The sequence below is a fragment of the Bombina bombina genome, chromosome 8 (genome assembly GCF_027579735.1).
Source record: "Bombina bombina isolate aBomBom1 chromosome 8, aBomBom1.pri, whole genome shotgun sequence".
In the NCBI taxonomy this organism is placed as follows: Eukaryota; Metazoa; Chordata; class Amphibia; order Anura; family Bombinatoridae; genus Bombina; species Bombina bombina.
Window position 1 is genome coordinate 125,314,355 of NC_069506.1, and position 15,581 is coordinate 125,329,935.

General features: G+C 39.2%; 1 protein-coding gene across 1 annotated transcript in view; it reads left to right on the forward strand.

Moving 5' to 3' along the window:
• The window catches only part of CCDC30 (coiled-coil domain containing 30), a 380,612-nt gene that overhangs the window by 45,785 nt on the left and 319,246 nt on the right, over nucleotides 1–15,581 (forward strand). The window contains exons 6-8 of the mRNA XM_053690989.1: nucleotides 8,812–8,883; nucleotides 10,191–10,344; nucleotides 12,598–12,648. Coding sequence (XP_053546964.1) covers nucleotides 8,812–8,883; nucleotides 10,191–10,344; nucleotides 12,598–12,648 — 277 coding nt within the window. The remainder of the gene's footprint in view (nucleotides 1–8,811; nucleotides 8,884–10,190; nucleotides 10,345–12,597; nucleotides 12,649–15,581) is intronic.

Sequence of the window (15,581 nt, forward strand, 5' to 3'; positions counted from 1 at the left end):
TATCTGAGGGTGTGTGTCTGTTAAGGAGTTCTAGTCGGCGTAGTTCAATATGAGATTTAGAGAGGGAAAGGCCAGAAAGTTTTTTAAGGTATGCTTGTCTCTTGAGTATAAGACCTCTAAAGGTGGCTTTAGCCGCACCCCAGAGCACATCATCTCTAACCTGGTTATTATCATTGGATTGGTAGTAAAATATGATATCTTTTCTAAGAGTTTCCTTGAATGCAGCGTCCTGTAGGATGTCATGTGGAGGGCTTCGCATTATGCCGTTCTATTGAGCGGAAAGTCACTGAAACTAGGTCATGGTCAGACCATGGACACAGGGAGATGTTAGAGTGTTTGACTTGGTCAAGGGTTTCTGCTGAGCAAAAGACGTAGTCGAGTCTGGAATACGTTTTATGAGGATGTGAGAAGTGAGTGTAGTCTTTGTCTCTAGGGTGGAGTGATCTCCATATATCATAGTAGCTAAAATGGGTAATAATTTGTCTGAACTTGTGGGAAAGCTGAGCAGAGGGGGTACAGTGTTTTGTACGGGTGATTTTTTTTTCCTGTCTAACGTTGGGTCCCAAGTCATGTTGAAGTCCCCCGCTAGCAAGACTCTGCCTATTTTTATCCGGTCGACTGTAAGTAGGATCCGTTTGAGGTGTCTGGGTTGGTGTGAGTTAGGGAGGTAGATAGAGACTAAAGTGTGATCAGTATGATCCAGCTTACATGTTAGGATAAGAAATCTAGATTGCGGGTCTTTTAGAACTTGAATTTGTTCATAAGCTATTCTTTTGTGGATTAAGATTGCTGTGCCTCTGGCTTTCTTTAAAAAGGAGGTGTATTCAAGAACAGTATAGTCTTTAGATATTGTGCAAGGGGGGTTGTCCAGGGACCAATGTGTCTCCTGAAGGAAGGCTACATCGGGGTTGTGGAATTTAAGTGATCTAGCTAGAAGGCTACGCTTGTGTGGAGAATTTAGGCCTCTTACATTGTGAGTTAGGATTTTGAGGGGGGGCATAGAGGACTATAAAGGGTAGACCAGATCTGTTAACAAGAGTTAGTTTAGGAAGGGTGGGTGGGGGAGGGGGACAGACAGCAGGTTAGGGGAGAGAGTTAGCGAAAATAGTTCGCTGTGATGGAGCCCTAGTGTGGGCTACCTGTGGGGGGGAGAAAAACAAACAGAAACAGGGGTCAGTAGGGTGAACCCTGCTCCGCAGTAATCACTTTAATCTAACTTACAACTACAGATATGCAAATCTTATATTGAAAAAACAACATTAAAGTGGTGATCAAACATACAATATAATTGTACATGTTATTTGTAAACTTTTAAATTTTTAACTTAAACCTCGGTCATGAATCATCGGTGACAGGTCAAACGTCCAGGTTCAATCGAGTCCAGGTAAGTTCCTATAAGGGTAGCCCGTCTCATTTTTACGGTGGATTGGTTTTAGGTTTCTTAGCTCTTTGCTCTTTGATGGACCATTCGGGAGCTGAAGCTCTCAGCTTTGGGTAGGTAGGCTGTAATGGTGGCGGTTGGTCTGAGTGTAGGCCCCATGTGGTCAGGAGGGCCATGCCTTGAGGTATGGAGGTGATTGTGTGGCTTTGGTTATTTCTAGAAACCACCAGGTTTGTAGGATGTCCCCACCTGTATTTGATATTAGCTTTCCTGAGTGCTAAAGTAATTTGTTGGAAGGTTTTACGATACTGCAGCGTGTGAGTCGAAAGGTCAGGCAAAAGCTGGATGTCCTTAAATTTTTCTGGCATGGGCGGTCTTTTGAAGGCTGCTTGCATAAGTTTATCTTTATAGATGTAACTGTGGAAGCAAACAATTACAATTACATCTCTTGGCTTATCAGCAGGAGCAGATCGTGATCTTAAAGCTCTGTGGGCTCTTTCCATTGTATTGGTTAACCCCTCTGGGGTACCCACGAGTACTGCAAACAGCTCCCTCAGAAAAAACTGAAGATTAGTATTTTCTACAGTTTCTGGAATGCCCCTAAACCGGATATTGTTCCTGCGAGATCTGTCTTCGATATCTGCCATTTTAAATTCAAGTTGAATCATCTGATCTGCTAGGGTTTCAGAATAGGTGAGCAGATTCGTCTGATCCACCGCTAGATCATCTTGTTTCCGCTCCAGTGCTTCAACTCTATCACCAATCTCTGAGATTTCCTTTTTCAATTCCGCAGAGGAACGTTGAATTTCCTGAGTGATAGAGCGTGTCTGGTTGGCCAGCATGTGTTGTAGAGTAGCCTTTGTAATATAGTGATGCAATGGCGCTTCTGAACGCACACTGGAATGAGATTCAGCATCCAGCGACTCAGGATCACTCAACTCCTCATTGGTGACAAGATTAGGCTCCTTTCCTGATTGAGTGAAATGGTCATAAACAGTCTTTTGGGTGTTAGTGGGGATTTTCCCCTGTCGTCTGGACCCATGAGGCATTATGGAAAGACTGTTAGAGGTATCTGTAAATCAAAGATTAGTACCACCTTTTAAATGCAAAGCACTCCTAAAATAATCCTAAGAGTATAAAGTACCTTATAGCAAAGTTTACTAGTTCTAATATGTACCACTAGACTGCGGAGCAGGGACCAACAGCACCCTCTATAGTTATGACATTTTGTTATGACATCACATAATAGCTATTAATTGAAACACTCAATCCTAGTATACAAGTTCAAGTGAATAGGTCCCTAGCAACTCGGGGAATGGTGGGATACGACTATGCAGAAGGGGAAAAGGAGAAGGGAAGTGACCAGTCCAGACTGACTGGACCGGAAAGGGAGAGGTGCTAGGGTAAATTAGCAATTAGCGTAGGCCAATAGAGTACTGAATGAAGGTTAATAGGATACCTTCCTATTAATTTGTTAAAAGAAATGATATAATTCTACAATTGAGTCAGGAATGTGAGTGAAGATGGTGTTCTTCAGGATATGATGTTCCACTTAAGTCCCGCTAGTGGGAGATGAGGGTGAGTGACGTGTTGCAATGGTGGGAGTGCGATGTGGAGTGACCAGGTGGTGTGTGGTGGTTGTGCGTACTGTGGCGTGTCAGTGTGTGTAAAGTTCGGGGAGCGTGTCAGGGAGGTGACCCACCCAGACAAACTGGGCAGGAGCGGGAGGGTGAGGGGTGGTCACACAAATTAGGTTTCTATAAGTATTACCCAGACATAACGGATCAGTAAGACATTGGTTTATGAGCAAGAACAGTGCTGAATAAAATAATAATAGTAATAAAAAAAAAAAAACACTCCACTCTGGGTGTGGACCTCAGAGGCACATAAGCTGACGCAGCAGCTAAATCACATTTCCCCAAGTACCCACCAGGTTATACAATGTCAACTTGTATTTGAGTATTCCCACAAGTCAATTCGTTAGGGGGCCAATGTAATTAGAGGGCACTGAGGGGGAGAGCCAGGTAGGACTCATGGAAAGTAGTGAATCTGGAGGCCCACTACTATGTTAGGGTAGTCACTTGCAATGTCTCTTAAAGAGAAACAACCCAGCTACACACTTAGAACTGCTAAGCTCTTTAGGTAAATAAAGCTTTCTCTTCTTTTTTTTTTTCCTTTTTTTCTTCTTCTTTTTTAGCTGTGAGCCAGCTTAGACACAGAGTAGGTGGCACTGAGAGATATGATCAGGTGCACTGGGGCTGGGACGTCTATCCTCCCATAAGGTTAGATGGTGAACTGGTCAATATAAGAGGGGCTACCAAGAACTGGCAAGAGGAGGCAGCAGGAGGAATATGGGCCTTGTGTGCCTGTGAGATAGCTTACCAGGATCACAAAGAACAGGTCACAGGGCACCTCAGGGGAAGTAATGTACTGACCGTTAATTATGAGGCCCCAGGGAGAGTTGAGAAAGACCGGATGGTGTAGGTGACCCACATAGATAAGCTCTAAGCTGTGTGTCTCTGCGAGGTGTCAGGTTCAGATTCAAATTCACCCCCCCTGCCTTACCCCACTTCTGGTCAGATGCGGAGCCTCTGCAGCAGATGTGACAGCACGGGCAGAGCTTGTGTGCTATACCTCAGCAGCCAAGGGGTGGTGACGAAGCAGCTCCTGTGTGTCTGGGATACAGCAGGCGGATAGTGACGGCAAGCGATTCAGCACTCAGAGTTCTTTCCTCACACTGACAAAGGACGCGCCGCTGCAGGAGAGGAGGGCCCCAATCAAGATGGCGGATTCTCGCGCCCAAAACTTGCCGGTCTGCTGGGCTAGTGAGTAGAAGGCCATACAGCTCGGGTTGTGTAAGGACCAGCAGCTTCTCCGGAACGGTGGTCTGTGTGGCCGTATGAGGTACACCAAAGAGGAGGTGCAACTCCGGCGGATCGGTGTTTGAGGGGTAAGGAGCGGAGTCTCTGGTCACCAATTCAGGGCTCAGATTAGCCCCTTAGCATATGAGGCAGTAGCAGTCTTCTGCTCCGGAGCGGATCCCCGACCCTCCGGAGCAAGTTGAGAGCTGTTTAATGAGGCTGAGCAGCAGCTAGAGTGAGGCAGCCACCTAGGGTCAAAATATAGCCACAGAGTCCCCCTATCACAGGTTGGCAGAGTGATCTGCTATTAGTAACAAAGTCCAGTAGGATTGCCTCAAAATAGTGTTAATTATTTAGCCAAATTTACACTTTTAGCCACCTAAGTTCAGGAGCTCCCCTACTTCACGTCTGGTCCCGTTGGCAGTTAGCTCCGCCCCGTCTATATAAATTTTTAAAAGAGAATACTTTAGTGTTCATATTTCTCACTAAAGGTAGCAATTTCAGCAGGAAAAAGCAGCTAATTCAGATGACAAAATGAAGAGTAAGGAGCTATTCCTTACTACTGGTTCATTTCCATCTTCCTTCAAACATGCAAAGGTCACCCCCATCCTCAAAAAACCCTCCATCTACCCCAATTCTCCTGCAAACTACAGCCCCATATCACTGCTTCCTCTAGCTTTAAACGTCCTTGAAAAACTAGTTTTCGATCGCCTAACCCACTTCCTGTCCTCCAACTCATTGCTTGACCCCCTGCAATCTGGCTTCTGTCCCCAACACTTAACTGAGACTGCCCTTAACAAGGTTACTATCTTCTTTCTGCTAAAAACAATGGCCATTACTCTAAACTTATCTTACTTGACCTGTCTGCTGCCTTTGACACTGTTGACCATCCCCTCCTCCTACGGACTCTCAGCTCCCTTGGGCTCTGACATTGTCCTCTCCCACTCTTATCTCTCTAATAGGTCATTTTCTATCTCATTTGCTGGTGACTCCTCTTCATTGCCTCTGTCTGTTGGAGTACCTCAAGGCTCTGTTCTATGCCCTCTATTCTTCTCTATCTATACTTCTTCACTGGGTAAACTTATCAGTAGCTATGGCTTCAACTATCACCTCTATGCTGATGATACTCAGATCTATCTAACCACCCTTGCACTCTCCCCTTCTGTCCTTTAATACATCAGCGACTGCTTATCTGGCATTTCTTCCTGGATGGCCTCTGACCACCTAAAAATCAACATCTCCAAGACTGAGCTTCTTTTAACCCCCCCATCTAATTCTACTCCAGTTTCTAACTTTACTATCACTGTTGGTGACACCACTATCTCCCCATCACCCTAAGTCTGCTGCCTGGGAGTTACACTTCTGTCCTTCATACCCCACATTTAATTGCTCTCTTCATCCTGTCGCAACCACCTGCGCAATATCTCAAAAATTTGTCCTTTTCTGAGTGCTGAAACTACTAAACAGCAAATCCATTCCCTATTAATTTCCCGGCTTGACTACTGTAATAACCTACTAACTGGCCTTCCTTTCTCCCGCCTCTCCCCCCCTTCAATCCATCCTAAATGCCTCTGCTAGGCTAATCCACCTCTCCCGATGCTCTGTATCTGCTGTACCCCTCGGTGAGTTCCTTCACTGGCTCACCATTCACATCAGAATTAAATTCATAATTCTCACCTACAAAGCCCTTACCAATGTAGCTCCCCCCCTACCTGTCCTCACTCATCAACAAATGTACTCCAGCCCATCCCCTAAGATCCAACAATGATCTACTCCTTGCATCTTCTAACATCACCTCCTCTAATGCTAGACTGCAGGACTTCTCTTGCGAAGCAACAACCCTCTGAAACGCACTTCCAAGAGCTGTCAGACTTTCCCCCAACCTTTCTTCCTATTAACGCTCCTTAAAGACCTTCTTGTTCAGGGATGCCTATCACCAAATCGGTAACTAATGAATTCCACTTGTCTAATAGTTTCCCTCATCTAACTCCACACTAACATCATTACAACCTTTGCAGTTCCCACCTCCTGTTTCTCACCCTCCTACCCATCTAGATTGTAAGTTCCCATGGGAACAGGGCCCTCAATTCCCCCTGTATTTGTTTGTTAAATTTTGTCTGGTGTCTCATATTGTACTGTCCTTTTATCTTTGCTACCCATGGACAGCGCTGCAGAATCTGTTGGTGCTTTTTAAATAAAGAATAATAATAATATTTGTAAACGGTTTAATACACTCCTGCAGGTAAAATGGTTAATTAGGAACACATTAAAGGGGAGTACATTTTACAGTGCAAAAAAGAACAAACCGTGCAGGTGTATAAAATTGTGCATTACTGAAGGGGTTAAGAAAGAGAAAGAAAGTATTTTTGCCTGAGTAAATTGTCCCTTTAAGGAAGTAATGAGTCTTAGTGAGGATTCATCGCCCCAGTAATCATCTTCCAGCTAAAGTAACCCAACACTCAGCAAACAAACATATTTTCATTCTCATCAATATCTTCTCTGTTTAGAAAATTACTTTACTGAGCTCTAATCACAGAATAACTATTTTACAGCTTGCCAGACAGGGAGCGGTTTACTTATTCGTTACTGACGTGATCAGCACTTCAGACATAAGGGTTTTAACCAGTAGTTCTTAGTGATATCTTCCAAATCAGTTGTACTGACAAATCCGCTTGAAACACGTCCACCTGCTATTCAAAATCATGAGAAGCATCAAAATGACCAGATGTATGTTCCCATAGACACCACTGGCTACAACAACCCCTGTATAATGTCACATGAAACAATAGACAGTTGCATTTATCACATCTCTGCCGGACATATTGCAAGTGTTTAGTTTGAAATTATTATTTGAAAAAGAAAAAAAAGGGATTTGTCATGATTGGACTAATTTTGTTCCATTTCTTTTTAAAAAAAGCATAAAGGTATGCACATGGCGTGACGTTTATGAAAATACTCGTGCAATCACTATCATATCTTTTTTTTTATTTAAGTTGGCTATTAACTTTACCCATGCTTTAAACAGTGACATAGGGCCTAATAATCAAAAAATCTCGCCAGCTTAGAAAGAAATCGCACAAATTCTTTGGGATTTTTTTATACAGTACCTTATATTGTAATGTAGAAGTCTTTCCTTCACACAGGAAACTACATAGCGACATAAATATTTCTAAAGATAAAATTTGTGTTTCTACATTTTTTTAAAGGGTTTTCGTCGTACTGACGAGACTTTTTAGATAATCTCTCCTTAGTGGAGAGCTTTAGATCGTCAGGCCCATAGAGCAAGATTTATTGTTTATATTCTCCTATATTTGTGCCTAAATATATAAGCTTGAGAATTTATGCTCTTATTTATCATTTAAAAATGCACCTAAAGTTGGGCAAGTTCAACGGTGAAATTCTCCTACTTGGTGCACATTCGCCTAGGCACACAACAGCGCCAAAAAAATGGTTAAATTAGATTGTCTAAGTTGTATTTACTAGTTACTTGTTTATCATTTTTTTGCGCCTATAGAGAACTTAAAGTTCTCCTAAAGAGTTTGTGTTGTGTGCACATCATGGAATTCTTCTTGATGTTAGCAGGAATTTCTGTTGCAAGGCGCTTCACAATAACACTTCACTAATATGCTTTGTTTTATTATGGATACTACAGTTAAAATGATAAGGTATCATGTCTTGCGTATAAGCTTGTCACAATGCTGTAGCACTCTTTAAACAATAATAGAATTGTCTGGAAGTGTGAACTGGACATTTCTTCCATTTTCAAGTGATGGAAGCCATACAAATATGTTCTGTAAAAGTGTGCAAAAATAAGATACAAATAAACGCAAAACAAAGAGAATAACTTGTTTTGTTTTTATGGGTATTTCTATAAGCAAGGTTGACACATAACTTGTGATTTTAGCTTATTTCAAATGATAAATTAAGCGCATATACTAATTCTACTGGAGAAATGTATCATTACTTCGCCTGAGCTCGCCTTTGGAAAAGCGCAAAAAAAAAAATATATATATTTTTTATAAATTTAGGCTCACTGATGTGCTTCTCTAGAGGCGCACTGAGAATAAAAAGGAGAATTGTTATAGCGCTTGATAAATCTTGCTCGTAATCTGCACTCTGCCCCTGACATCTACCCTAGCTGGCTGCAGTCTTTTCTTACAGAAGACATAACTAATCTACCTTTCTTTCAGCTTCTCTCCTATCGCTGCACAATCCTTGTTTTGTTATAAGGCTATATGTATATTATCAGGAAACAGAGTTATTCAGCATAAGTGCTTGCTGCCAGGCTCCACACCACTCCCACAATATAATCAAGCAATCCAAAACAAGTATGAGAGTAAATTTATTTATCAGGTGCAACAAACAAAATGAAATGTTTTGGACCTAAAACCCCTTAATCATGCATGATAAATACATTTACTTTCATACTTGTGCTGCTGCATTTTGGATTTCTTGATATATATTATAATCCGTGGAAAATATTTAATTGAAATGCTTTTTATTTTCAGCCTACCACTAGCACTTTTATTTAAAAGAATAATTGCGATTGTTTTTTTTTTCCTTCAAAAGGAGCAACTATCCTCTATTCAGAACCCATGGAAGAAGTTATTTGGGATCCGTAAAATGTCTGCTAACTGTTCAGTACGTTAAAACGTCCGTACATTTATATTAACATTTCTAACTCATTAAAAATATAGATTGACCTACTAACATTTTAACTCTAACACTATGCAAATATCTCAGTTTGACAGTTGCTGTTTATTTTCCTCTTGGACTCCTGTGTTTTTAAAAACAGAATATTACACAGTACAATTGAAATCGAAGTGGTCTCGTATTATACAATGAGTGGAACTATTTAAAAGATTTAGGGGCTACATGTGAATTTTTGTTTGACACATTCACAATGTAATTACTGATTTATAAAAATACTTCATGTAATTTTAATTAATTGTTTGTCAGTGTTTTGCCAAAATGTGTTCATTAACTAAACAAACCTAATAAGTGAATATAGCTTTAATTTATTTGTTCGTTAATTTGTACCTTTTATTCGGTAATTTGTTCCCTATCTATTAAATAGGCAAACGAATTGACAAAGATATTAATGAACTAAATAATTTTGTAGTCATTCATTCGGTTTGTTTTTTTAATAAACAAATTTTGACAAAAAACAAAACAAAAACAAATTTCTATACATGGCTACGTCATGCATTTTACTAAACTGTCTACATATACTCATGGGCACTGTTTCGGGTCTAAAGAGTGGGGAGCTTACCTTTGTTACCTACATAAGCCTGTATCGTGATGATTATCTGGCAGTTTATTAAGAAAGATATGTTTTGATTTATGAATAGCAAAGGATAGATGAACATTTAAAATAAGGTTAATAAAAAGCACACAAAAAAAGATGAGAGAGAAAACTGTTTACAAAAGATGTCTGTTGCAAAACCATCAATATACCAGTTATACAAAATTTGTTTATGCAAAGATTTATCTAGAACAATTTGAGTTCAAGTACAAAATGTCATTATAGTTATACTGCTGCTAATACAGTCATTGATAATGCATTGTGTAAATGGAGACCATAGCCTGGTGTCAAATTAACTCCATTCTTATAGTTCCTCATTTTGGTCTCCGGTAATTTGCTTTCAGTGGCCTCAGATCTTTTATGAGTCATTCATGAAACCTTAAACTGCTGCAGTTATGTTGGTTTACCACCTACTAGGCTTTATATACCATAAGCAGGGTGTGAACATGTTACATGTGTGGTCTGGCCTTTTATGTGTTACATCATGAATTTAGCCCAAATATATTTGGTACAACATCAAGATATTTGGCCCATTTCCCATTTGTCAAGATGCTGCATGCTTTCTACATGAATGATGATAACATCTTGTATTTTAAAACACTATTGTTTATCATGCTGGACTGTATTTCATTTATGTCTTTAGACATTTGATGAAGAGCTTAACAAAGAAAAGAAAATGAGGGAATGTGTGGAAAGAGACTTGAACGAGGCAGCTCAGAGACTACAAATGGCTCATGATGAGATCCGCAGGCTGACTGATGATTTGCTAATAAAAAAGAAGGAAGCTACAGAGCTTGGTAATTATTCCTGTAATTCATTAATGGTATTTTCATACAGAGAATATAGATTCTCTTTAGATGAGGTGGAAACTGGTTTTAGACTGGTGGATATTAATAATATACCAACCCATTGACTCAAAACAGCCTTCCAATTATTTTCAGTGGATAGGCCAAACTCTTCTTTACCTGCAAAGTCAATATTTTTTTTTTATTAGTATCATTATTTACAAGGTTATTTTAAAGGGACGATAGATCATACAATGTTAAACGACTTTCAAATTAATATCTGTTATCTAATTTGCTTAATTCTCTTTGTATTCTTTGTTGAAAATTACACCTAGGTGGGCTCAGGAGCAGCAATGCATTGCTTGGCGCTAGCTTCTGATTGGTGCATTGCTGCTTTTTCAACTAAAGATACTTAGAAAATGAAGCAAATTTGATTACAGAAGTAAATTGGAAAGTTGTTGAAAATAATTTGTGTTAGAGCATTTTCCTGTTGCACTGTTGCTTGCCTATGCATATATTTTAGTTAAATACATAGTTAAAGCTCTGGAACAGCAAGACACTGCCACTTCTGAGATGAATACAGCTGGTTGGTGACTGCCACACACATATATGCTGACTTAACCCCTATGGGGCTTGCAATTTTAATAGCTGTCGCACTATTTCTGGTGGCCAGCTGAAGGAAGGGAGGGTATAATAGCACAGTCCCGCCCGTAGAGGCGGGACCCTCGCTATTATAAGTAAAAAAAAAAAACTTAAAAGACCAGCAACGTACCGTATATGTTAAGGGGTGAAAGCAAAATGTTACCTGTATGCCAAATCACCTTAAAAATGATCAATTCAGCATATCTACAAAAAGCAGGCTAGAAAATATCAAATTTAACATTTATATGTAAAGAAAGAAGATATTTTACCTCAAAGTTGTCTGTGAGCAGTTATCAGCATGGCGGAAGCCCCCCCCCCCCCTCCAGCCAATTAGCATCATCTGTGCTGTGATCTTCTGGAATTTAACCATAGTCTTGCAAGGTTTTATAGTAAACTTACTTAAACTGAGGAGAAAAATAAAGTGCGAGATGAACGCTCCCTTGTAAGTCCCGGAAATGGCATACTGATTTGATGTTTAAATTCCTCTTATAAAATATGTTGTGGATACTGAGGAAATTTTGAGGTTAAATATCTTCCTTTTTCAAATAGAGATGCTCAAGTGATATTTTCTTACCAGCTTTCTACTGATATGCTGTATCACTTTCAAGTCATTCAGCATTTGGGTATCATGTCCCTTTAATTTGTTTAACCTGTTTGCAGGAGTTATACACAAAGGTATAGACAAGCAATAATACAATAAAAAATAAAATAAATCTAGGATCTTACAAGACTTATTTGCTGCCATTTCAGAAAGATTAAAAAAAAGAAGCAAATATTAAATCAGCTTTATTTGACATAAACATTATACAGATAAATTATATAATATTAAAGGTGATTGGGCAATAAAGGCATAAACATATATACGGAAAGAGAAGCGCTCTCAGGAACGAACAGCTCAGTAGCTTGTTTTATGGCGATTTACCAACTGGGAGCAGCTTCTTTTAGCCCAATTATGCTTTTCACTGAGAAGAAGTGAATCTGACTGATCCCACCAAACAAGGTCAGTCCAGTCTGGAAATACCAGCCAATCCCTTTCTGGACAAGGAACATGGCACCCTCAGACAAGCATTGCGGCTTTCATTGGGCCTCGTCAGTAAGATGCAGCCATATCCATCTAAGCACACTGGACAAGGATTCCATGTCTGGTTTCCCCCATAACCCTTACGTAGACTTCCCTAGGGCCATATTACAAATACATACAGAAAGAGAAGCGCTCTACCAGGAATAAATAACAGCTCAGTAGCTTGTTCTATGGTGATTTACCACCTGGGAGCAGCCTCTTTTAGCCCAAATGTGCTTTTCACAGAGAAAAACTTTCCTTAAGTATATCAGTCTGATCCCACTTAGTAAGGTCAGTCCATCCCCACAATACCAGGCAATCCTTCTCTGAACAAGGAACATGACAACCCCATGTATGTAAACATGTATACGAAAAAGAATAAAGTAAAAGCAATTTAAATATCTAATGAAATGCATCTCTGTGTACAGCTGATACTGCCATTGTTTGACAGCTGTATTGCAGATACCCAGGTCATGATTTTACACAGTCTATGTTTGACAGATCAGTTGCTTTTAATTTTTTCTCTTCCATTTATCTAAATCTGAATTGATTCTAATTTCTAGAGCACATTTTACAGGAAAGACAGAAGGAGATTGAAACTCTTCATGAAAATGGTAAGGAACATTTTATTTTAATTATTATTAATATTAATGATGATAATGAACACAAATTATGTTTTTTTAATACACCTGTGTTGAAAAGATTACTCAGAAAACATATTTCTTACCATTATTTATTCAACTATTTTTAAAGCAGACTAATTATGGGCCAGATTACGAGTGGAGTGCTATTTAGCGTTTTTGCTAGAACGCTAAAGGCTAGATTACAAGTGGATTGCTAAAATATCACGCGCCCATAACCAGGCAAATTTGCTCATTTGCAGGCGTGTGATAATTAACCAGCCATTACAAGTGATCAGATCTCTTATACATTTTATAAATGTGCCCCAAATGCCCCCAAAATAAAGCCTAGTGTATTTTATTAAAATAATTAAAGATAGTAGCATCTTTATTTTATTAATAAAATTACTGCACTACGCAATATTTTGGGGCTAAATTTAGTGGGAATGGGGTGTTAGAAATACAACGGCACTGAAAAGAGCCTTTACATTGCGGTCAATGGGAACTGTAAATATATATGTATATTTATTTATGTGTATATAAACATATTAACAAATAAATTTGTTCTGATGCCACTTCTGACGGCTTCAGAACAAGGCTCCCATAGGAGCCTATGGAAGCTCGCTCTTGTGAGTGCAATGCTTCCTAGCAGTGCGAACGGGAGCTTGTGTTCGCATTGCTGTGAACTTGTAATACTAGTGCATATTAGTGTGCGCTGGTATTACAACGTGGAGCACTGATATCGCTTTCTTGAGTGATATTTAGTGCTCCACTTGTAATCTAGCCCTAATTGTGCTAGAAGTAAACTTTTTGCACGCATCAGGTTACACTCGTATTACAAGTTGAAAGTAAAAAGTAATCGCGCTTGTGCTAACCCGACACGCGCAAACAGCTTACTTCTAGCGCAATTAGAATATCACGCACCTGATAACGTATTCCCCCTAGAAGTCAATGGAACAAAAAAAGTTGAAAAAAAATCTAACACCCTACTCGCGAGCTAACCCAAACTCATGTTCTCAAGGGCGCTAACCCGACATAAAGAGATCTCAATGTTAAAGCCCTCTGTCTGCCTTTTTTTCCTAACATCTCATATCTTTGAGCACTTTATAACTTTTGTGTGCAATTTTTTTTTTTGCAATAATTTTTATTAGCTAGTTTATTATGAGTTTAACTGTACTTTGTAATGTATTTTTTATGTGTTTTGCGAAACATTTAATCACAGCTCTGAGTACGTGCTAAACCCGGCGAGTGTTAACTTGAACTGGGCCAAGTGATCGCGTTTAATTTCAACTTGTAATACAAGCGCAATTTAAACTGGGCGCAAGCGATTGCAAAAACCCGATATCGCTTGCGTGGAAACGTTTGTGCTCCACTCGTAATCTGGCCCTATGTTAGCATATTTTTATATTGAAGCAGAATGGCAGCATTAATTTATTATTTAAACATCCAAAAAATAGCCCTTTATAAAACAATAATATGAAATGTAGAACAAAATGTGTTTTTCACCCAATGGAAATGGAAATTACATTTGTAGGATGTGTTGTGAAATTGTTACAGTTTTTAGGCTATAAACATTAAAGGATCTATGAAATACAGTATGCTTGGAGGAGTCAACCTGGGCTACTAAATTAGACTTGGCTAGCCGCTGTCTATTTGATAGCAAAACGTATATTTTTATATATAAGCCATTTAGGGTTTTATATATATATATATTTGTATATATATATCTTCCAATTTACTTACATTATCTAATTTGTTTTGTTCTCTTGATATCCATTGTTAAAAAGCATACCTCGGTAGGCTCAGAAGCGGTTGATTGGTGGCTGCACATATGTGCATTATGTGCATTGCTGTTTCTTCAACAAAGATACTAAGAGAATGAAGCTAATTTGGTAATAGAAGCTAAATGGAAAGTTGTTTAAAATGGCATTCTCTATCTGAATCATGAACAAAATGTTTTAGCTGTCATGTCCCTGTAAGCTTGTGAAGTGTACAGTAAGCACTTCTAATTCTCAGAATTGAAAAACCCATAATTTCCAAATATAATTACAGGAAAAAGGGACAAAATAAACATATTGCAGCATTTTTACTACTACATTTATTATTATAATCTCAAGCGGCTAGATTTAGAGTTTTGTCGGTAAGGACCCGCGTAGCTAACGCCGGCTTTTTTCTGGCTGCACCATAAAAATAACTCTGGTATTGAGAGTCCACATAAAGGCTGCGTTAGGCTCCAAAAAAGGAGCGTAGAGCATATTTTTTTTTTTTTTTTTAATAACTTTATTTATGATTAGAATCCAGTACATACATGGCATAAGAATTAACTTAGTGCAGCTTAATGATATTATTCAAGAAAAAGACCATTGAAAGGGTACAAGTAACAATCTTTGCCTAGACACATCCTCAATGATCTGCCGACCTTCACCATGCAGAGGTCTGGGTTCATTCATTTTTTTTTTATAAATGACAAAACAACATTATAACATCATAACACAAATCTTAACAAACAAAAATAACAGACAAAAATAACTTACTTACCCAGGGCCCCCCGGCCAAGGTCGCCCCCCATGGACACGAGGGAGAAACAGAGAAGGAGAAAGAAAAAGAAGATGACAGCAAGAAGTGGTACCGCAACAAAGGCCCCTAGAGCAGACAAGATTATGTGCACTTAGGCTAGGCTTACTGATTATTTTTGGGCAGCTGGGAAAGACCATCTACCTTGGAGATTCTCATTTAAGATGAAAAGGCTATTTTTAAATGGGTATATGACTCTTTCTCTAACTGACTCCGGTAGGTGTAAAAGATAAGTGTCCCATTTAGATATGAAATGTTTTATCCGCTTCTCCGGATCGCCCTTCACGTCTGCCTGTTCAATTAGCATTTGCGTGTGTATACTTCTAATCAGTTTTTGAAGAGAGGGAGGTTTT